This window comes from Trifolium pratense, linkage group LG1 (genome assembly GCF_020283565.1).
Source record: "Trifolium pratense cultivar HEN17-A07 linkage group LG1, ARS_RC_1.1, whole genome shotgun sequence".
In the NCBI taxonomy this organism is placed as follows: domain Eukaryota; kingdom Viridiplantae; phylum Streptophyta; class Magnoliopsida; order Fabales; family Fabaceae; genus Trifolium; species Trifolium pratense.
Genome location: NC_060059.1, coordinates 19,414,058 through 19,436,895, shown reverse-complemented (window position 1 = coordinate 19,436,895; position 22,838 = coordinate 19,414,058). Strand labels below are relative to the sequence as shown.

The following is a 22,838-nucleotide window of genomic DNA, read 5'->3' as shown; positions in this document are numbered from 1 at the left end:
ATGCAAAGACTAACCACCATAACAAAACTAGCAATACAACCAGAATAAGACTAACAATCATAGCCTTACTGATGCCTCCAAAATCACACTACAAAACCAGTTCCATAGGTTTAGCAACTCAGCAAATAAACAGCACTACAACCTTCCTTTAACTAGGAGAAACAACACCAAAACAAAGACATAGCTTGATCTCAACACAGTACAGCCCCAAATCCATTCTTACAAATTGGACTTATAAGCATGATATGGTTATTACAGAAAATGTGTCTCTACTTCGCAACCCTTTGGGATCTCTCGCCTTACCACTAACGACTCAGGCCTACAAAAAGCTTAACGCAAGCTTTTGGCCTGAGGAAACCGGGTAAAGCCTTATGAGATGCAACCAAGGCGGGCAAAAAAGAAACACAATCTGTAACAGAATCACCGATTGGAAAAAACAGACAATCGGTATTGAATCCAGCAGCATAAATCGCAATAAAAGCAGTGAGTACACCGTCCTCTTAACCGACGAAGGAAATCAACACCTGAAACAGAAAAAGAGCACAGCAAAACAGCGCAATTGCCAACGCCAAACCAGCTCATAAGCGATTAACAGGTAAAACAAGCAAAATCTATAAAATCCTGTATAACCCCAACAATTCATCGGTCGCAAAAGCCATTGACTTAAAGAAAAATTAAAGTCAGTATAAGTGGACAACAATGATGTGCCGATAGTGTCTTGGACAACAATGATGTTTTACTAGAAAATAGCTACAAAGGCTGTCGTAGCTTGTTATGAACAACTTTTTGGTTGTTCATAACTTGAAGAGATAATTACTAAAAACTACTAACAAACTACACTAAACTAAAATAACAAATTTCTTTAATTCATTTTGCTTGATTATTACATGCACCAAATGTCAATATATATAGCTAACAAACTAATCAATGACTCATCTATTAAGGATAAGTCAACTATGGTTTAATTAGGAGAATAATTGTGATTATGGCACATCATTGTATATAATTATTAGCTTACTGTCAGCATGAGTTGTCTATTAGAAATCAATAGCAATCTCTTATTTCTAGCAATTTCTTTATGTATCATTAGTAGTATCATTAGTGCTCAGGTTGTATATAAACAACACAATTGTAATGTAATGATAATAAGACAATATATATAATTTCCTCTCTTTTATATCATCATTATTATAGATCATTCTAGAACATGAATAATCACATACAATTGACTAATCCATTCATTACATAGCTAATCCCAGATTTTCTTATAGTGTATAGGGAGGCAAAATCCAAAGAATTATACAACAGGGGGTTAAAATTCCAAATTCCAAATTCCAAACAATTCAAACACCTCACCTTCTTTCAACTCTCACCTTCACCGTCATCGAATCAAACCCTCACCTTTCTCTCAAATCCTCACCTTCACCATTATCAAACCTCGCGAGGGGGGTAGCATATTTGTATTGAAAGAGTCCAAAAGTATATTTAAGTCCAATTTTTTAAAATAAAAATTAGAATGCACAGACATCACAAAACAAATTTGATATTCTAATCACGGTCGGTCCCGACTATTTGGAGGCCCGGTTTAAAAATTAAAACTGGACCTTATATAAAAAAATGTTAAAAAATTAAAAAGAATTATCATTGATTTAAATTAAGTTTTCGTCCCCTTAAATAAGTAGTAAGAGTTTTCGTCCCCTTAAATACATAAGAAACATAAGAACAATGAATTGGTTCAAGTAGTAAGAGTTTTCGTCCCCTTAAATACATGGTCATAGATTTGATTCCATTGCTCATGGTTATGAAGAAAATTCGGTTGGGAGGTGAGAAAATTTCTAATCAAGAATCTTGTAATTATTATAGGGTCTCAAAATTAGTATTGATAATATATAACTATTATTATAAGGTCTTAAAATTAATCTATCAACTACATCTGCTATTTTATAAATACTAACAATATATGACTATTATTATATGACCTCAAAATTTTGAGTTGAGACCTCCAAAATTTGGAGGCCCGATGCCGTCGCTCACCTTGCAACCCCTTGTGGCCGGGCCTGACTCTAACTAGATTGACATCTCAAATTTACCTATTTTTTCAGCACCCTAATAAATTTGTTGATAAATAAAATAATGAAATACAAAAAAAAATCTTGAAGGAACTAGCCAAAACTCAAGAAGATAATCAACTCCAACTATCTCGTTAAAAATCTTACTTACTTAGTGCCATAAAACATACAGTATATAGTGAGGAAAAAAAAAATGCAATTCTACATAGTGTACTGTAGTTAACAAGTAACAACAATGCTAAATTCAAAATAAAGGCAACAGGCATATACTAAAGTATCATAACAATCAAGTGCTCCAAGAACAATTTTTGTCATGTGATATGTTGCATAATTTTGTGCAAGTGCATTGATTGCAATGCAAAGGAACAAGATTAGACCAAAACACACCCTTTCATCACTGTAATAGCCTTCCCACGCAATGACACTCTTTGTTTTTGCTCATTAATATGAATATTTAGAATTCCCCCTCTAGCTGATGCCTGCACAAATGTAATCTAAAAATTAGTACAACAATTATGACAAAGATAATCACAATATGAGGGAAAAGAAATTATAGTAATAATTCTACCTGATACGCCTTTAAATCACACTTTTCCAGTTTCTTGCTCCAATATGATGCTAAGGCACAATGTGCACTTCCACAGACAGGATCCTAAAAGCAAACATGAGTTATTAACATCATTTTTTGGTTTAGAATTTAGATGGATGGTTACTCTTCATTCATTGCATAGTGCTAGGGAGTCCTGGGGAGCTTGGAGAAACTGTGGGTCAAATGTTCCAGGACAACAACAGCGGGAGACGCCACATCTCCACACGTCACCTCTCTTGTAAATTTAACATTCTTTCCATTCATAGTCGATGAGGGATTTAACCACTCACACTTGAAACCCAACACATATAATTAAGGAGATGTTAGCGATGCAATTGAAAAAATATTATCAATTTATAATCATAGTTATAAACAACTAATTACCTCATTGACTCCATATTTTGGACAGAAGAATCTACTGTAGAAATCAAATCCCGACTGTGGAGGAGCAATCCCGGTAACAATTATTCCCCTTCCAGGACATTTAACAATTGCATCAAATTTTGGTTGTACTTCTGTGACATTTTTTCCAGATGTGACCACAACCTAGGGAGAGAAATAATAATAAGCTTCATAATGTTAGTTTTTACAAAAATAGTCGGTATCCAGCTCAAGGACCGAATAATCTAAGGCACACTAATCCTACCATCCACTAGCGGATGGTCCATTTAAAAGCATACTGATTGCTCTGTAACATAGAAAATGACACTAAGAAGACTCAAACCTGAGACCTTTTGAGAAACACACTTCAAAGTCTTAAACATTCACCACCAGGCCAACACATGTGGGTTTTATTCAATCTATTTTTAAAAGTAAGGAAGAAAACAGATTAGGAATTACAAGTATGTCATGTTGAATTTGTGTCTTCTTTATATCAACTATGGAAGCACCATTCAATGCTTGAGAAATAAGTGAAGTATCATCAATATTGAGTTCTGTAATAGGGTCAGCAGGAAAGTCCAATTCAATATGAAGTACACCATTCTGTAAATTCTTCAAGTGACTAGTGCCATTGATCATTGAGATATTTTTGGCAGTTAAAATTCCAGATAGTGTCACAAATTCAATAGTAACATTGTTGTCCACCAAACCCGATGAAAATAGTGTGTGTGAAGCCGCTAATGTGGCATGAGCACAAATACTAACCTGTAATAAAATAGGATCCATATAATAACAATAATGTTAACAACCATTTAAAGCATTGAATTTACTAATAAACATACAAATAGTGTGTTTGGAACGCGATGCTAGTAAAGCCTAACGCGAGTTTTTCTAAAGCAACAAATAGTAGCTTCACATTTTCACAGCAATATCAGTATATTATATCATCACTAGACACACGCGGCTGTGGCAAATGCTGAACCAAACGTACACATGCTATGTTGAAGATTTCCAATTAAAATCAAATATTAGTACCTCGAGAATATGAGTAAACCATCGGAGACGAAAACGAGGATTAGAGGTTGTTCCTTGAAGGGGAATCAAATAACATGTGACAGAGATATTGAATTCAGTTGCTAATGCTTGCAACCATTTCTCATCCTTCTCTTCTTCTAACAAACAAACTGCTGCAGGGTTCCCCTTGAATGCTGTTTCAGTGAAAGCATTAACCTGCATATAATAACATTATTAATTAACACCAGATAGTTAATTAGTAGTAACTATTTCCAATAAAAATTAACAATGCAATGCAACAGAACAGAACAGAACAGAGTTAACACTCAAACAAATAAACATACCACATAGTATTTCACTGGTTTTTGTGACATTGATGACACTACCAGATGATAGTTGTTGCTAATTAAACTGTCAAAGCTCCTATGAATACAACCAAACTATATATATATATATATCCTGTCTTCCACCATACATATAACTACTCCTATTAACTAAAACTCGGAAAAAGATTCCCTGCTGTAACTGCGTTGACGCAGTTACGGTGTAAACCGTCCGATCATAATGAATGGTCAGGATTATTTTAGAGTATATTTAATCAAAACCGTTTGATCAAAAATCAGTGGTAAAGATTCATTACAGTGTTAAACTGTGTGGTTTTTCAACTGTAGGAAATCCAGGTCCCTAAAACTCACCTACTATATAGCCAATTTTTTATTTTTAAATAAATAAAAAATGATATTTTTATATAATGGTAGAGTAAATCTTGACCATTGAATCCATCTGTTATATTTTATAAGTAAATTTCATATTTTTTAGGTTTATTGGATAAGTAATGTACTTCCTCCATGACACTACAAACAAAATTACATCTTTTAGGTTGATTGCATACTTAATGTATCCGATCTATAATATAAATCAGATACATTAAATATGCAATGAACATACAAAAATACAATTTTTCTTATAAAGTGTCACAAACGGAATATTTGAACAATATTATTGTTCAAATATATTACTTATGGAATAAACCTAAAAATATTAAATTTGTTTATCCCTCTGTCTCAAAATAATTGTCATGTTAGGAATAAAATTTTGTATCAAAATAATTGTCATTCTCACTTTTCAATGTAATACTTTTCAATTGTACCCCTAATAATTACTATATGCATTATTTTCATTTCCCAAGGAAACAAACCTATAATTTATAGGGGTAATTTAGTAAAAATATTTTTTTTAACAACATTATTACATTTCATAATATGTGTTAAACAACCTTAAAGAACAATTTTTTTAAGACGGAGGGAGTATAAAATATCATAGACAAGGTCATTATTATTTTTGGGTCATGCTAAACAGTGCCCCTGGGGCACTAGTTAAGCATACTAAAAAATGAAACAAATGATAAAGTTAATGATGAAAGAGAATAACTTTTCACTTCATTAAAACATTGAATGCACAATTTACGAGATAAAACTTCTATATTTGTATCCTTAACTAGTGCCCCGGGGGCACTGTTTAGCATTTTCCATTATTTTTTTCCACCACCAATATCTAGCAGATTAGATCGCCTAATCTAATTTTAGATCAGTTATAACATCAAATGGTTTCAATCCCTCTCAATTGTAATTATAGGAAATTGAACCGTGGTCTTCATTACCAAATCCAAAATGAATCACTGCTAAACCACCTAACGATAGATTACCGACATAGTCATTCTGATGAATGGCTATGAGCTCATTTGCGCACCATGTTACACAAAATCTATATATAGCGGGAATGAATTCTTCGTAATGGAATCTCAACCATTAATATTTTACTATTATAATAAGTTTCACAGAATTGGATAAATATAATTAAAACCAGACACTCTAGTGAAAAACACAATGGAGAGAGGATCCTTCCCCATATATAGCACATTTAATAATACTACATGTGTTTGTCTTGTACTCTTGTATGGTTTTAAAAAGAATTGATTATAGTATCCCAGGTTCCTCGTGGCCAGTTGGCAACACTGCCAGATCCAGATATCAATTGGCACACATTTTCTTGGATTATTCGTATTCTTCCTAAAGTTAAAATATATTTTTAAAATATTTTGTCAAGTAGTAGTTTAATTAATATACGTCGGCCCCCGTGATTAAATTACATTATTCCATTATGAGGACTGCTATATATCACGAAGGATTTTTTAATCACAAATGTGCCTATTTGGATGAGTTTCTTCTTTTTTTAATAAAGAAAAAATTATATATCCTGTTGTTAGACTGAAATCACGGGTGGTTAGTTGGTAATATGATCGTGGCTTTAGTATCTAGTAGCAATAAGTATTACTCTTACATTTTATGCAAGCTCCGATACTTTAAAAATGATGAAATATTGTGTCCGATACGTACTCGATATTGATACTTGTCTGATACTTTTCGATACACGTATCGGAAAATAATATTATTTTTTAAAAAAAATATAACCGATACGTGTCGAATACTTCTCCGATACACGTATCGAAAAATTATCGGACAATTAATGTTCTTTGATGATGAAAACGTAGGAAATGAGACTGATACAATTTGCGTTTTTTCTTAAGTATTGAATGTTAGAGAATGATGTTTGTCTTTGGGTACTAGATATTTATTTATTTTTGACAAATCTTACACATAGTTTAGATTCTGTTTTTACTGTTTTCAAATCAAAAAGTGACACCTGTACTATTTTAACCACATCATCTCATATAACTAAACAGCTTGAAGTTTTGCAGTTTTCACTTTTCATGGTTCCCTTTCCTAAGGATGGCAAAAAAACTCAAACCCGAGAGACCCACCCGAACCCAAACTCAAGTCAACGGCCGAAACCCGATTTGACTGGGTTTGAGTTTGGGTTCGGGTGACACCCAATAATATGGATGTGGGTTTGGTATCAGTCAAACCCACACCCGAAACTCATACACCCACACGAAATATTTTATAATTACCTAATTACCCACATAGTGTCCCTCAATTTCCTTGGAAGACTTTAAATTTTAGTTGTAATTTAATTTCTTGAAAGTATATGTTGTAATTTCTTGAAAGTCTATGTTTGAATTTCTTTGAAAGACCTTAATTTTAGTTGTAATTTAATTCAAAGTCTATGTTGGAATTTAATTTCTTAAATTTGCAAATTATTTTTAGATGTGTTGTGAGTTTGGGTTTGGGTGGAAAAAACCCGAACCCAATGGATGTGAGCGTGGATGTTGTTTTGCCACCCGAACAGTCTTTGGGTTTGGGTGATGATTTCGGGTGTGGGTTTGATAAGTGTCAAACCCGCACTCATGGACGCTCGTTGTCATCCTTTAATCAAGCGCAATCTGTTTTTCAACGAGAACACCTTCCTAGCACCCTTTCTAATTCATATAAACCATTACAGATGAACATTCAAGATCCCCTTCATAAATCGATGCCCTTCTCCATCTTTCTAATGCATCGTCAATGTCAATTTTAGCATGTAATTTGAATGTTAATTTTTTATCATTACTGATTTTAGTTATATATATATATAATTTTAATTTTCAAATAACATATCGCGGCCGTATCGTATCGAGAATTTTGAAAATTTTCCCATATCGATGTCGTATCGTGTCCCGTATAGTAGCTTCATAATTATATATGTATATAACTACATTATATCAACTATTTGTTTTGCGTCGCATAACACATCCATTTAAGACACTAACAACCTTTCAAGACATCAATAATATTCTTTTTTTCCAATAGCATGAAATATGAACAAACAACTACTTCAATAGGTGATGCCTGCTAAAAAGTAGTAACCACTAGACCAATTTATTCAATTTAATAAATCCTAATACATTGCACACCTAATTTTGTGTACATCAGATACCAAATTGTTTCCTTGGTGGTCTCCAATTACAAATTTTCTCATATCATATAAATATTTATTATTGCATATACTTGGTGCAATTGAAGTGAGCTACTATTTCAATGCAATGCTAATAACAAAGTTATACCAGAACACAGCCTTCCATAACTATAACAGCCTTCCCACGGAAAAACACACTTTCTTTCTGTTCATCAACACGAAGATTGAGAATTCCCCCTCTAGCTGATGCCTGCACATAATCTAAAAATTAGATTAACAATGATGACAATGATAACCCCAATTAGGGAAATGATAGTATAGTATAGTACTTCATCTGTCCCACGATAAGCGACACACATGGCCGGCCTAACATAATGTGAGGCCTAAAGCTAGGGCTTGGGCCGGCCCTCGAGACACATTTTCAAAAAGATGTATGCTAAAATGAGTGTCACATTCAATTTCCAATGAAATATTATTATTATTTTAATTGTATCCTCTAGTTATTACTATATATGTACAAAGTTTTGCGCTGATTTCAGTTGGATCCCTCTGCTGGTGAACAGAGGGATTGGTTTTTAGATTAGCCGGTCTTTAGACTGGATACCGAGTTTCTAAACAATTATTACCATGTGAATCACTTTGTAAATCCTTATCTTTCGCTTTATTTATGATGTTTCTTTAATCCGTGTGAAATAAGCAAGTGTGAAACTTATTGTGGGACAGTAAGAGTACCTGATAAGCATTTAAATCACACTTTCCCAGCTTCTTGCTCCAGTATGATGCCAAGCCACAATGTGCAGTCCCACAAACAGGATCCTGAAAGCAAATATCAGGATTCAATAGTAATGCAATTAAAGGAACATTATATTCATAGTTTTCAACCACTTACCTCATTGATTCCATATTTTGGGGCGAAGAATCGACTATAGAAATCAAATCCGGACTCTGGAGGAGCAATCCCTGTGACAGTTACTCCCCTTCCAGGTAATTTAGAAATTGCATCAAGTTGTGGCTGTACTTCTGTGACATTTTCTCCAGATGTGACAACAACCTAGGAGAAATAATATTCAAGTTGGTTACAAAATAAATAAATTGTAAAAAATAGAACCGTTGAACTAACCGCGTTTGAACACAAGTTCAACTAGGCTGCAATGTAATCTGAATCAAACTCAACCAGAAAACTAGTTGGTTCCTAGTTCAATTGACCAATTCCCGTCGAGATTTTAATTAATTCATGTTTATTCTAAATAACATTGATAAATATTTAAGAGAGAAGATTAAGGAATTACAAATATATCATCTGCAATTTGAGTCCTCTTTATATCAACTATGGAAGCACCATTCAATGCCTCAGAAATAAGAGAAGTGTCATTAGAGTTGAATTCTGCAATAGGATCAGCAGGAAAATCCAATTCAATATAGAATTCATCCTTAGCTTCACCATTCTGCAAATTTGGTGCACTGGTGACATTGATCGAAGGGACTTTTTTAGCAGTTAAAAGTCCGGATAGCGTCACAAATTCAATAACATTCTTGTCCACCAAACCAGATGAGAAAAGTATGTGTGCAGCTGCTAATGTAGCATGCCCACAAAGATTAACCTGTAATATTGTAATAGGACAAGATAATGTCACTAATGGTATAAATAATTGCGTAAAAAAAAATGGTATAAATAGTATATTTAATATTGGTTCTAAAAATGAATTTATTGTGGTTACATCTAAATCACAAACATTCCCTAAAAGCATACCAATAGAATATCCAGATTAGGGGTGTTCTTAAATTTGTTTAGCATGATTTTTTAATTTTTTTTTAAGTAGTACGGTGACTAGAAATTCACCTCTACAAATGTGAAAAATATTTTATTCTAACTCCGGCCCCTATATATATATATATATAATATGATGTATCTATCAATTGAGATATACTCATTGGAACAACATAGATCTTAGTTCTATTGGCATATTTTTTGTATTTTGTTTTCCATTTTCCCTAGTGTCTGTTTTTTTCTTCTTTATGTTCAATGAATAAGTTTTACTTTTTTTTCTTTTAAAACAAAAACATATAGTAAAAAAAAATGTTATATGCAGTTTGGCTCATAAATTCAATAGATACATCATGCAAAATAAAAAGATTTAAATCTTAAGCTATATGTTTGTTAAAAAAATCTTAAGCTATATGAATATTTTTTTTAAAAAAACAAACTCAATGCATTTCATTCAAACCTATATGAATATTAAAAACACTTCTTTTTGACGGTATTAAAAATATTCTAAAAATAATTCTTAATATATATGAAATCCGTCGATTTAGTTCTTAAATATATACCTCGGTACTAGAAGGAGTAAAATATCTAACACCAAAACGAGGAATAAGGTTCCATGAATGGGAGTTAAATAAGCAGTCATAGGCATATTGAATTCAGCAGCAGCTGATTGCAACCATTGATTATCCTTCTCTTCTTCTTCTAATAAGCACACTGCTGCTGGATTTCCTTTGAATGCTGAATCAGTGAAAGCATCAACCTGTGCATCTCATCAATCAGATTCACAAACACCACAAACTATATTTTCACAATAACAACAATACAGTTATAAACATTGATCAAACAAAAAAACATAGGTAGTTAGTTACATACCACGTAATATTTCACAGGTTTCTTTGCCATTGATTGATGATATGTGAAAATGTGTTGATTTTAGCACTGGTCAAAGCACCTATGGAATGAATGAGTATGTATGAGTTTATATGGTCAAAGCCTACATACATATTTTTTTAAAAAATAATATTTTTTATGACTATAATTAAGATGTATTAATAATATTAACAATTGTTAAAGTGGAAGACTATCTCATGTGTCTATCTATAGTCTATGACTTATGAGTATTTATAAGTACCATGAGACAATTCTCATGCAAATGATAAAAAAGGTTTAGGACAATTTGATTTATAAAGTATTGATTTATAATCGGAATTCAGGTATCAAAATCCAATTTGAGAGGATTTATCAACCTAACTTTAGGTCTATTAATTATTACATTGTTATGTAAGAGTTCCAATAGAACCCTAAACAAATCCTCCTCTTTGTCATGCTGCTAAAAAGTAACCACCACACCAATTTATTCAAATAAATTTCACTATTGTGCACACCAAAGTTTGTGTGCATCAAGTACAATATTCTTGTTATGTGGTAAAGCATCACAACAGTTCTATTAAAAGAAATATATGATAAGTTGATAACAATTAAGTGCTCCAACTACAACTTTGTCGTATGATATATTTATTACATGTGTAATGTGTTGGTCCAAGTGATTAGACCAGAACACAGCCTTCCATCACTGTAATAGCCTTCCCGCGCAAAAACACTCTTTGTTTCTGTTCGTCAATATGAAGATTGAGAACTCCTCCTCTAGCTGATGCCTGCACATATGTCATCTACATGGTTAGTAAAACAATAACAAAGATAATCCCAATGATGGGAAGGTGAGCTTAAAGAACCTCGGGTCATTACATTGGACAAAAATCAACCACATAAGTGATCTGGACACCACGTTTTCACTTCAAATCTTACCGGATTAGGTTTATGGGTCCTTTCATTCATATGTTGTTCAACGGTCACATACTCACACTTGACACAGAAACATAGAGTATAGTACTACCTGGTAAGCCTTTAAATCAGACTTTCCGAGCTTCTTGCTCCAATAGGGTGCCAAGCCACAATGTGCACTCCCACAAACAGGATCCTGAAAGCAAATGCTACTAGTTATTAACAACATTATCCCATTTCTTCATTTTCTTCCAATAGAGTTTAACAAAGGATATACTCACAACCAGCATTTTAAGTGAATATGCGCAGTTTAAAAATTGTTAGTTCTATGCATAATGAAAGAGACATTGTCATTGCAACTTGAGGAACATTCTAGTACTAGTTCTTCGCCACATACCTCGTTGATTCCAAATTTTGGACAGAAATATCGACTGTAGAAGTCAAATCCAGACTCTGGAGGAGCACTCCCTGTAACAATTATCCCCATTCCAGGACATTTAACAATTGCATCAAATTGTGGCTGTACTTCTGCGACATGTTTTCCAGATTTGACAACAACCTAGTTGAAATAATAAGATTAATAATGTTGGATGTGCACAAATTGCACAAAACAAACAGGTGCTATTTGGCAGATATGAAATAACAATGTTAAGACTATGATCTTCAACAGAATCACAAGGATATGACATAACAAAAACTAAGATATCATTAAATTTAAGCAAGCATTATGCAATCAAATTAACACTAATATATAAACATATCGAAATAGAATAGAAAAACAGACCAACAAGCATGTTAATAGTAATAAAAATGGAAGAGAAAAGATTAAAGATTTACAAGTAAATTATCTGCAATTGCAGTTCTCTTTATATCAATTATAGAAGCACCATTCAATGCCTTAGAAATAAGTGAAGTGTCATTAGAGTTGAATTCTGCAATAGGATCAGCAGGAAAATCCAATTCAATATAAAATCCATCCTTAGCTTCGCCATTCTGCAAATTCGGCACACTGGTACCATTGATTGTTGAGATCCTTTTAGTAGTTAAAAGTCCGGATAGTGTCACAAATTCAATAACATTCTTGTCCACCAAACCAGATGAGAAAAGTGTGTGTGAAGCTGCTAATGTAGCATGACCACAAAGTTTAACCTGTATTATAATAGGATCCATATAATGTCAATGATGATATAAATAGTGTATTTAATCTCTAAATTATTACTCTCTTTTTCTTTTTCTTTTTTCCAGTATTAACTCTCTGGTTCTTAGGGGAAAGGCCCCTGTAACCCAGAGTTCAGCAGTGAGGTAAGTAAATCCTGCCAAAAATTGTTCCCACCAGGAATCGAACTCAGGTTCTCCCGGCTCATTAATCACTTGAGTCTAATGTCTTGGTTTACTCTCTCGTGTTTTTGTAGACCAGATATATTAATTATTCAATGAACTTTAAAAGTAAAAATTTTCTTATAACAAAGACATGAGAGAGTATTATCTCTATGTGTAATCTGAGACCAAAACGAAATCTGTCAATTTAATTCTCAGTTATATATTTACCTCAGCAGCAGGAGTAAACCATCTGAGACCAAAACGAGGAACTGAGGTTCCATGAATAGGAGTGAGATAACAGGTTTCAGAGATATTGAATTCAGCAGCTACTGATTGTAACCATTGATTATCCTTCTCTTCTTCTAATAAACACACAGCTGCTGGATTTCCTTTGAACGCTGAATCGGTGAAAGCATCCACCTGTGTATATATCTCATCACTCAGATTCAAAAATAACACAACTAGTTTTTCAAAATAATAACAACATATATAGTTATAACATATTAACATTCAATCTGTCAAAAAAAATACATAGTTAGTTAGTTACATACCACGTAGTATTTCACAGGCTTCTTTGCCATTGATGATATGTGAGTGAACAGGTGTTGGTTTTGGCACTGGTCAGATGATAAATACCTTTATGGAATGAATGAGTATGGTACTATGGTCAAAGCCTCCAACACTTTTATAGTAAGTTAATAATGGTAAAAACGAAGTGCAAGTTTTAACTGCAGTGTCTAATATCTTATTTAAAAGTATTTCATCAATGTTACAACTTAAAAGAGAAAATGCATTATACTCAAATCATAAAAGAATAACAATCATCAACTCTTACGCATCGATTTCTACAAACATATCTGCAATTGAACATAACAATTTCTTTTTCTCTTCGTATATCTCTTATAATTCATTTCATTCCACTATGTGCATAGCAACCACATTATTTTTTATTGTGGCGAACGGATATCACATTATCTCTTCATGGTAACGAACGAATATCTACTTAAAAATATACTATGAACAACATTTTAGCTGAATTTTTTATATACTCATAATTATTATTTTTTTGTAAAGAAGTCATAATATTTTACTCATTTAAATTCAAATCTCTTATCACTTGGTTCAAAATAATACTACATAATAATATTATTACTTTATTATTAGTTATTAGAGCTCTAAATCATTTTCAAACATCATTGGTTTTCTTTTGTAAGCAGAATTTTCAAACTTCATTATTCATTATTATTATTATTATTACCTTATGAGACAATTTTCTGCCTCCAACATGACGTGATAAAAAGGAATTCTATAACTAATAAACAATATTTATTTAATATGAAAGTATTTCAATCAGTTTTCTCTTCTGAGTGTTTAAGCATGTGCATGACATGTCATAATCCTAGTGAGCTTTTTGGGCTTAATTCACCTAATTTTTTTGTTAAATAAAATAGTATTTAGAAAGTTTAGTAAAAAAAGTTCAAATGAAAACATTTTCTCAAGCAAACGAAACACCATTACACCGCCTTAGTCCATCTTCATTTAGTCAATTTTGTAGCACGGTCAAAAAATTGCTAAAAAAATCTCTTACGCTACGGTTCCTTTAAAGATAATAATTTATTTTTTTTAATTTAATTATTTTGAATCTTTGCACAATAGTAAAAATAAAATATATTAACACTAATAAAATAGACTCTTTAGCACAAGACGTACCAAAGAGGCCACTATAGTTTACAATACGTCAATTGAGAAAGAAAAAAAAATCAGGTTAGTCAATGTTCAACTTCAAACAAGTAAACGGGCTCCATAACCAATTATGATAGCCTAAAGTAAAATGGAAGCAGATTTCCTGTAATATTCTACAAATTTTTCACGCAGTTTTGATTGTGGACCGTCCGATCTGTTATGTATGGTTGTGATTATTTTGATGGATTTTATAGCTGATTTGATCAAATCCGTCCGATCAAGAAGCAATGACTGAGATTGAAACTGCATGAAACTGTGTGATTTTATTATTGTAACAAATCCGGATCCAATAAAATTAACATTCTTTGCCTACATCCACCAAAGGGAATAAAGTTGAACCTTATCCAATAGTTGAGATATGGACTTATCCGAATTATTGAATAATATCCGAACACACAATAGTGAACATTGGGAGCGATAATGTCGTGGGTCACCAAATTTACTTTTGTTGGCAACCTGTCTCGAAAGAGTCTCCACGCAAATAATAGAAACCTTCAAGAGAAGGTGGTTGTGGTTGTGCCAAATTAAATCATAATCATATGTTGCATCCAAGGTAACTGACTCCTGTGAAGTTAAAAGCCGGTAAACACCACGAACAAAATAACCCCAACGAGATCAAGCTGCCATTGTCACGTATCTGAAGAATGAGTCTGCAAAACAATATCATGAAGTAAAGTCCCACACTCTTGACAAATCCACCTCCCACGCCCACAGCCGTCTCCGCCACGCGCCACCGCCTTCAGTCCACCATAAAGAGAACATCTCTGTCACCGTACTCGACTTATTGACCACCAAATCATATAATCAACTAAAACGCGCACATAAGGGAATCCCACCTAGCCACGGATCAGTCCAGAAAAAAGTGTCCACCCCATCTCCCACCGTTTTCGAGATGATAATTTAAATATTGTATTTTACTTTTAAAAAAATAAATAGATATGCTGATATGCATCATGCAGATAGATACACATATCTGATAACCGAAACTTGTGATAATTATTAAAATCTTATTTCATAAGCTACAACAAACCAACGATCAACAATTTATTGTTGACTGATGGTATCAACCAATTAAAAATACAGGTTGTAGAACTAATTTACAGTGAAATTTTTTAAATAAAATAAACTACATTTTGAACATTGTTCATCCCTGGTATACATAGGCAGGGGATTTATTGTATGGACAATGGACAACACTTCTGCTGCCCCAACAAACTACCAACTTCCGTCCTTCGACATTCTCAGGAAATGAGACAGAGTGATCTTTGGGAGCTCAGGAGAACCCTTTTTCTTTTTCTGTATCTTGGTTAACTTCGACGCCTCAGTGCCATTCAAATCCGACACCGTGTCTGATGCCAGATTGTAGAACTGTTTACAAAACATTGCAACAAAACTAACATTATATACTCAGGTAGACGAAGTAGAGTAACAATAGTTTGGAAAGATTGTTTGATGGAAAATGTTTTCCAATGTTTGGTATCTGAATAATCTGATATTACCTCGCAAACTCCATGCAGCAACAATCTATGAAAAGGATCCTTAATTTTTAGCTCAAGAACATCTCCATCTGTGCTTTCAGTTATGAAGGCCCGTAGACATTCCTAAGGAGAAAATGAAGATTCCACATTAATGCCAAGAAACGCATTCTAAACTACAGAAAATGGAAAAATACAGCAAACACTGAATAGTTTAGCATTTAACCTGTTTCCAGTGCAACAGGACAGAGAAGCATAGTATTTTATTATTAGGTATAATCAGACATATACCTCATAACCCTCGACGAGTTCAAAAAGAGAGCTGCGGCGAAGTGCATCTCTTGTTCTACAACCAACTCTACGCCAACCATTCAACACTTCCATCTTGTCAGCATCAATGCGACCTTCCTTCTTTTCTAAAGATTTTTCAAAGGCATGAATAATATTAACCTACCAAACAGATGAAACATATAGATATTTGTCAGTTGTGACCACACCGCATCACATGAAAATATACTCAAAATGTAATTTCGTATGACAACAAGCATGTTAGTAAACAGCATAGAGATTATACTTTCATCTTGATCTAAACTAATTTCATCCCACATTCATGTACACATAGCTTCATATGAACATGAAATCCATACAAACCACAACACATGTAAATGTCACACAAATCATGATTACACTAACAAGCTCTCAAGCACAATAATAATATAAACACATGTCACGCCCTAAATAACATCATGACCCATTTCATCATAAATAACTGCTAAAGAAACGAAAGCAATTTTGAAGATATAACTAAAGATTGCTCTGCTAATTCAAAAGCCAATATTAATAAAACCGGTGTATATTGAACATTTGAATCCAATTACAAGTGCTGTGCACCAGATAGCTTTCTTAAACAGTAGAAAAATTTGAAGCCAGGATCTGCAAAAGGGAGAAGGAAATATAACCTCTTTGTCCATGTCTATATTCCTGAATCTGTCCCACTCCTCCACATTAGTCATGGAAAATGTTGAAGGTGGAACTTCATCACCTGTTTTATGAACCCAATCGTTATCATCATAAAAAGGGGAATACTTGCCAATCCATAGAAAAAAGAAAGAAAAAAATGAAGCCATTTGGAATGGGCTAATGGCAAGGGCTTAGGTAGTTTAAATGAGGCCATAGGTTCAAACCTCATTGCAACCATTTTACACTATGAAATAAAGGAAAGAAAGCATAGAATAAAAAGTGACTATAGAATTACAATAACATCATTTAGAGTTTGAAGCTGGTTCACTTTCACAATGTCCTGCATATTTGATGTAAAATTGGATGCATTGCTGTTCATTCCAATGCACTTAAAGTATTAAACGGTAACAAAGCATCCACACAGAGAAGAAAACAATGAAACTGTAAATAAGCACTCGTGCAAACGGTAGTCTCGGCCAAAAGGAAAGAATAAAAGGCATCGTTATAAATGTCATGAATTCCAAGAATAACACACAGACAAGTTGGATAATTACCCCAAGGTGGTGGAGCAAACAAGCCTCTAATTTCCTCTGCATTTAAACGCGGCACTAGTTCCATCAAGAGGCGGTCATTTAACCACCTACGAGATCTTCGATTTGTGACCTGAAAAAGTTAATTTTAGTAATTCAAAACCAAATATGGAATCAGATAAGTCATTATCTGTGAATGGTATCACACTATCACTCAGAATAAGTAAACTTAGGAATTCATAGAATACAATCACGTTTATGAAACTGAAATAAAACATTAGCAAAGCAATAATATACAATACAATAAGTGCGCAACTCCAGAGACTAATCCCAAATGGGCGGAAAACTATCCCTAATAGTGTTAACGCTGTTGTATGCCCAAGTCAGGGATCGAACCAACGACCTTAGTTGAGCTAGAAAAGTCACGTGCCAGCTCATTTAAGTGCTCTTGGGTAGGGCAACCAAATTTCTTTAAAGGAAGTTAGATCCACGCATGCATCAATGAATTAACAGAAAACAATTAAAAATGGTTCCTTTATCCTCCATTTTAAGATACAAGAATGACATACAGAGAACAAATTCTGGTCAGAAATACTTTGAAGAATTAATTGAGTTGATTAGATAAAGGAATTTGAATAGGAAAATAATTAAATAACATGAAAGGAATTAAAACTATATAAAAATGAATGAAAGCAACAACAGATTTCTCATGGAGCTAATAACCAATTAGTAATAAGTATTATTGTAAAACGAATACACACCTTTCCAGTGAAGCTTTCAAGGAACTCAATCTTTTTTTCAATTGAAATCGAATGAGATTTGGCACCATCTCCTGAAATAAATAAATAAAAAGAAAAAAGATGAATCTTCTGCATATGCAAATTGATTAAATGAAGATAATTAAATAATACCTCTGGGATGGTCGATTAAATGGGAAGAAAGGAGAAGGTCGAGATCTCTGTGCTGAAGAACCATGATGATGATGATTGAAGAAGAAGAGTGTAGATCTGTGAATGAGAGGAACAAAACAAAACACACGAATGTAAAAGAGAGAGAGAGAAAGAGAGAGCTCAAGATAATAACTAGAGGTGTTTTTTTTTACCTTATTTGTGTCGGAGAGAAGAAGAATATTCGTGTGGTTAGGGTATTTTTGGTTATGCCCTTTCATGATGACGGTCTTTTCTTCTCTTCTTCGGATGCAAGTAGTGGACCGGGTCTATTACACATCGCCGTTTTTCAATAACACTTCTTTTGAAGAAATCTCTACACCCCCACCCCAAAGACTCTTTTACTTTTGCCACCCCGCGCCCTACGCATTTCACTTTTTATCCTTTCTCCACTTAAGTAGCAGAAGTTATAAAAATGAGAAATTTTGGGGAAAAAACACCCTACCAAGATTTTTACTAGTTCTCTAATTAAATATAGGGATGGCAAAAAAACCGAAACCCGAGAGACCCACCCGAACCTAAACCCAAGTCAACGGGCGAAATCCGATTTGACTGGGTTTGGGTTTGGGTTCGGGTGACACCCGATAATATGGGTGTGGGTTTGGTATCAGTCAAACTCACACCCGAAACCCATACACCCAACCGAAATATTTTATAATTACCAAATTACCCCCATAGCCTCCCTCAATTTTCTTGGAAGATCTTAAATTTTAGTTGTAATTTAATTTCTTGAAAGTCTATGTTGTAATTTCTTGAAAGTTTATGTTTGAATTTCCTTGGAAGACCTTAATTTTAATTGTAATTTAATTCAAAGTCTATGTTGAAATTTAATTTCTTAAATTTGCAAATTATTTTCAAATGTGCTGCGGGTTTGGGTTTGGGTGAAAAAAACCCGAACTCAATGGTGGGTGTGGGTGTTGTTTTGCCACCCGAACAGCCTTTGAGTTTGGGTTTGAGTGATGATTTCGAGTGTGGATTTAGTAAGTGTCAAACCCGCACCCATGGGCGCCCGTTGCCATCCCTACTTAAATAGCGGACATATTCCTCTACTTAAGTATCATACGTTATAAAAATGTGAAATTTGAGAAGAAAAAAAACACCTCTTAACATGAAAATTTCTCATTATAATCCGCTACTTAAGTAGTGGAAGTTATAAAAATGAGATTTTTGAGAGAAAAACACCCTCCTACATAGAATCTGTTACTTAAGTAGTGGACCGGGGTATTTTGTTAATTTTCGTAGGTGCGCCCCAGAATCAGTAGGGTGCCAAAAGTAAATCTCCTTACTCATTTCTTCCCCTTAAAAAGACTTCTGGCCCATGCTAAAAATTTTGGAATGTATTTTTCGAAATTAGTTTGCCTGGGTAAAAAAGTCTTTTCAGGCTAGGGGGAGTCTCGCAGAGAAGTTTTTTTTTTTTTTGCCCCTTGATCATTATGAGAAATTTCAAAAACGTCCTACTTGAGTCGTAGAACTTAAAGTCTTAAACATGTTTCGAATTATATAATTCCAACATTGATAAAATAAAGACATTTTTTACTTTAAACTTGTCTCATCCGCTATAAAACATTTTTAACACAACACACGCACAAACTCTAGGGTTCAAATACTTTAAAAACAAATTTGAATGATAGGGTTTGAACTGGTAACATATACACACATGAACCCCCGTCCCGAAATCAAATTGCCTGCAGTTACAGCAGGGGGCTCTTACTGATCTCGATCATCTAATCTTTGATCGGCAATTGACATCATTTTGCTTAATAAAACTGTATTTTAAATCTGAACCGTTTGATTTCAAATCAATTGTCAGGATTGACTACAACGTGAAACTACGTCAATAATTGACGATAGTAAATTTGGATCCCCTTCCCATTTTTCCTCATCCTGTTTCTAAAAAACCCACCCTCGAAAATCCAAAAACTCAAAATCCCCCTTTCTCAGCATTGTTATAGCACAAATCTTATAGAATTAGAGATTTTAAACAAAGTCTATCAACTAAGGCTAAAAAGTTAATACAAGTTCATTAAAAGGTCCAATTTGGTTATGCTTAGGGGTGGACAACGGGTCGGATTAGATCGGTATGGGTCCAAAACCTCCACCCCGCCCAAACCACGGGTGAACAAAGAAGGACCATTTCGACCCAAATTTGAGGTTCGATTTTGACGGGTTTGGACACTTAATAGGCGTACATCTCTCAGCATGAACTCAAATCTTATAGTTCACCACTTTATGAGAGAGTCTATCCCTTGTAGCTATAATCCACCCCCATTTCAATTAATGTTTTTTGACCAAATATAAAATAATATTTATTCTCAATGGATTCCACTGTTTCCCCCTTTCTTGAATTTGTTTTCCTCTATTTTTATTATTTATTAAGAAATTGTGAATGATAGCTCTAAGTTTTGAGTGCAAACATATATGGGATCTCAATCTTATCATAGTGATGTATTTATACTCTAATTTATTCTTTTAAAAAATTACATAATAATTCATTAATGATTTTTTTTAAACGATAATTTTTTTGTCGAGTAGCCTAATGGCAAGACTGACACATTTAAATGTGACGAAACGTGGAATCCAAGTTTCAAACTCCGGCCACTCCAATAATATCCATGGTAGCTACCATTTGAGCTACATTTATGAGACTTTTAAAATATAATTCTTTCCTTGAATAATATAATATTGGTAACCAACATAGTGTGATATAAGTGGTAGATACTTGGGTCCCTTAACCATTTGGTCCTAAGTTTGATCTCTGGCGGGTGCGTATGGAGAAACATTTATTGGGAGAGGTCAGCCCCTTAAATGATTCCAGTTACCTCGAGGGTATTAGGTACCGTTTGAACCAATGTTTTAAGAACCGGACCGGAGGTCGACCAGGTGTGGTCACTGGTTCATGGTTCAATCGGTTAGACCGGTTCAACCGCTATTGAACCGTTTATATGAACCGTTCATATAATTTTCGTATCTGGTAGCTAATAAACAAATTATCAGTAACAGAATAACAAATACTTAGACATAAATTGACAAATTAACAAAATTGGTTCATAATAATTATTCTACTTCACAGGTGATAAACAAACTAACAAAATAGAAACTTTAAAAACCTAAAACAAACAAAGCACAAATTAGAAACTACTGTAATATAAAAAAAAATCTTTTGAAATATAAGGAAAAAAAAAACTACTGTATTTAACGTTTTTTTTTTCACTGTAATATAAGAAAAAAAAAACCCTTTTCAAAATTGAAACAAGATTCTGAAAAAAATTATTCTTGTTGCAATCTATCAATGTGTTGAAACAATATTTCCTAAAGCAAATAATATAAAGATGAAACCCATAAAAATTGAACAAAACCTTAGTTTTTCATTCCACAAATTAAGAAACAAATTAAGAAACCTAAACATAACAATAGGATAAATTTGTTTCATTCCACTATCTAATATAAGAAACAATTAACGAAGAAGAAGAAGAAAAAAAGTGCAGGTGCTCAATCCTTACCAGTGGAGGCAGCAACAACAACGTTTTCACGAAGAAGAAGAAGAAGAAAATAGGTGTTGGTTTTCCTTCCACCGTTTTCACGCTCTCTGAAAAGTGGAAAGAGAAAAATTAGGGTTACACACAGGAAAAAAAAAACACGTTAAATACACAGTTTTTTTTTTTTTTTAAATTTTCAAAAGATTCTGAACCGGCCGGTTTTTTCAAACCGCCCCCGGTTCACCGGTTCGAACAGTTCCGGACGGTTCGTACCGGTTTCAAGCGGTTTTTTCCCGGTTCTGCAGACTACCGGTTCTCAGCAGTAGCCCGGACTGCTGCTGTGTCCGGTTCCCAGTCCGGTCCGGTTCTTAAAACATTGGTTTGAACTAGTTTTTTTTCTTCCTTAGAAGTAAGAAGTTAAGCCAAACAATAATTTTTAAAAGCTCTAGTAAGGAAAAAAAAAAAAAACAGCTTCTATATTTTAAAAACAATTATAATATATTATCAAACATATCTTTTAACCCTATTATAATAAATATTTTTTTTTAAAAAAGTAAGATTTACCAAACAACTTTAATTTTAGTTTTAAAACTATTATTTTTAGCTTTATGGTTAAAATAACTTCTACATCTAAAAAAAATTGGTTCAAACGATATCTTAATTAGTCTATGCAGTTACACACAAAAGATACCTTTTGTTCAAATAAAAACGAAACTATATATTGTTATTCTAAGTAATTATAAATGAGCAATGCTCTCCTCAAAGTAAATGAAACTATATATTGACTATTCTAACCATTTATTAACTATATTTTTTTTGTCTTAAATATCCAATTATTAAAGGAAGGAGATATTGATAATCCAATATATAAATCTGATAATTTTTTTATGTATTACCATGATTTGAACAGCATCTCCACTTTGGTGTAATGG

At 33.4% G+C, this 22,838-nt stretch overlaps 3 protein-coding genes and 1 pseudogene across 3 annotated transcripts; all 4 read right to left on the bottom strand.

Annotated features, from left to right (window-relative positions):
* Positions 1 to 2,185: 2,185 nt before the first annotated feature.
* LOC123884374 (uncharacterized isomerase BH0283-like) lies at positions 2,186 to 4,491 on the bottom strand. The gene is made up of 6 exons (XM_045933462.1): positions 4,398 to 4,491; positions 4,075 to 4,269; positions 3,499 to 3,804; positions 3,043 to 3,204; positions 2,638 to 2,721; positions 2,186 to 2,548 (listed from the first exon to the last, which is right to left on the bottom strand). Exons 1-6 carry the CDS (start codon positions 4,425 to 4,427, stop codon positions 2,441 to 2,443), a joined length of 885 nt encoding a protein of 294 aa, XP_045789418.1. The 5' UTR covers positions 4,428 to 4,491; the 3' UTR covers positions 2,186 to 2,440.
* Positions 4,492 to 7,852: 3,361 nt separating this feature from the next.
* LOC123923947 lies at positions 7,853 to 11,310 on the bottom strand (annotated as a pseudogene).
* On the bottom strand, positions 11,005 to 13,640 carry LOC123923958 (uncharacterized isomerase BH0283-like). Its single transcript, XM_045976710.1, has 6 exons — positions 13,327 to 13,640; positions 13,004 to 13,195; positions 12,293 to 12,604; positions 11,853 to 12,014; positions 11,568 to 11,651; positions 11,005 to 11,328 (listed from the first exon to the last, which is right to left on the bottom strand). The coding sequence occupies exons 1-6, from the start codon at positions 13,354 to 13,356 to the stop codon at positions 11,221 to 11,223; spliced, it is 888 nt and encodes a 295-aa protein (XP_045832666.1). The 5' UTR covers positions 13,357 to 13,640; the 3' UTR covers positions 11,005 to 11,220.
* A 1,762-nt stretch (positions 13,641 to 15,402) lies between these two features.
* Positions 15,403 to 18,671, bottom strand: LOC123923967 (R3H domain-containing protein 4-like). Its single transcript, XM_045976718.1, has 8 exons — positions 18,586 to 18,671; positions 18,395 to 18,490; positions 18,245 to 18,315; positions 17,508 to 17,616; positions 16,953 to 17,035; positions 16,285 to 16,443; positions 16,018 to 16,119; positions 15,403 to 15,886 (listed from the first exon to the last, which is right to left on the bottom strand). Exons 2-8 carry the CDS (start codon positions 18,456 to 18,458, stop codon positions 15,734 to 15,736), a joined length of 741 nt encoding a protein of 246 aa, XP_045832674.1. The 5' UTR covers positions 18,459 to 18,490; positions 18,586 to 18,671; the 3' UTR covers positions 15,403 to 15,733.
* Positions 18,672 to 22,838: the final 4,167 nt, after the last annotated feature.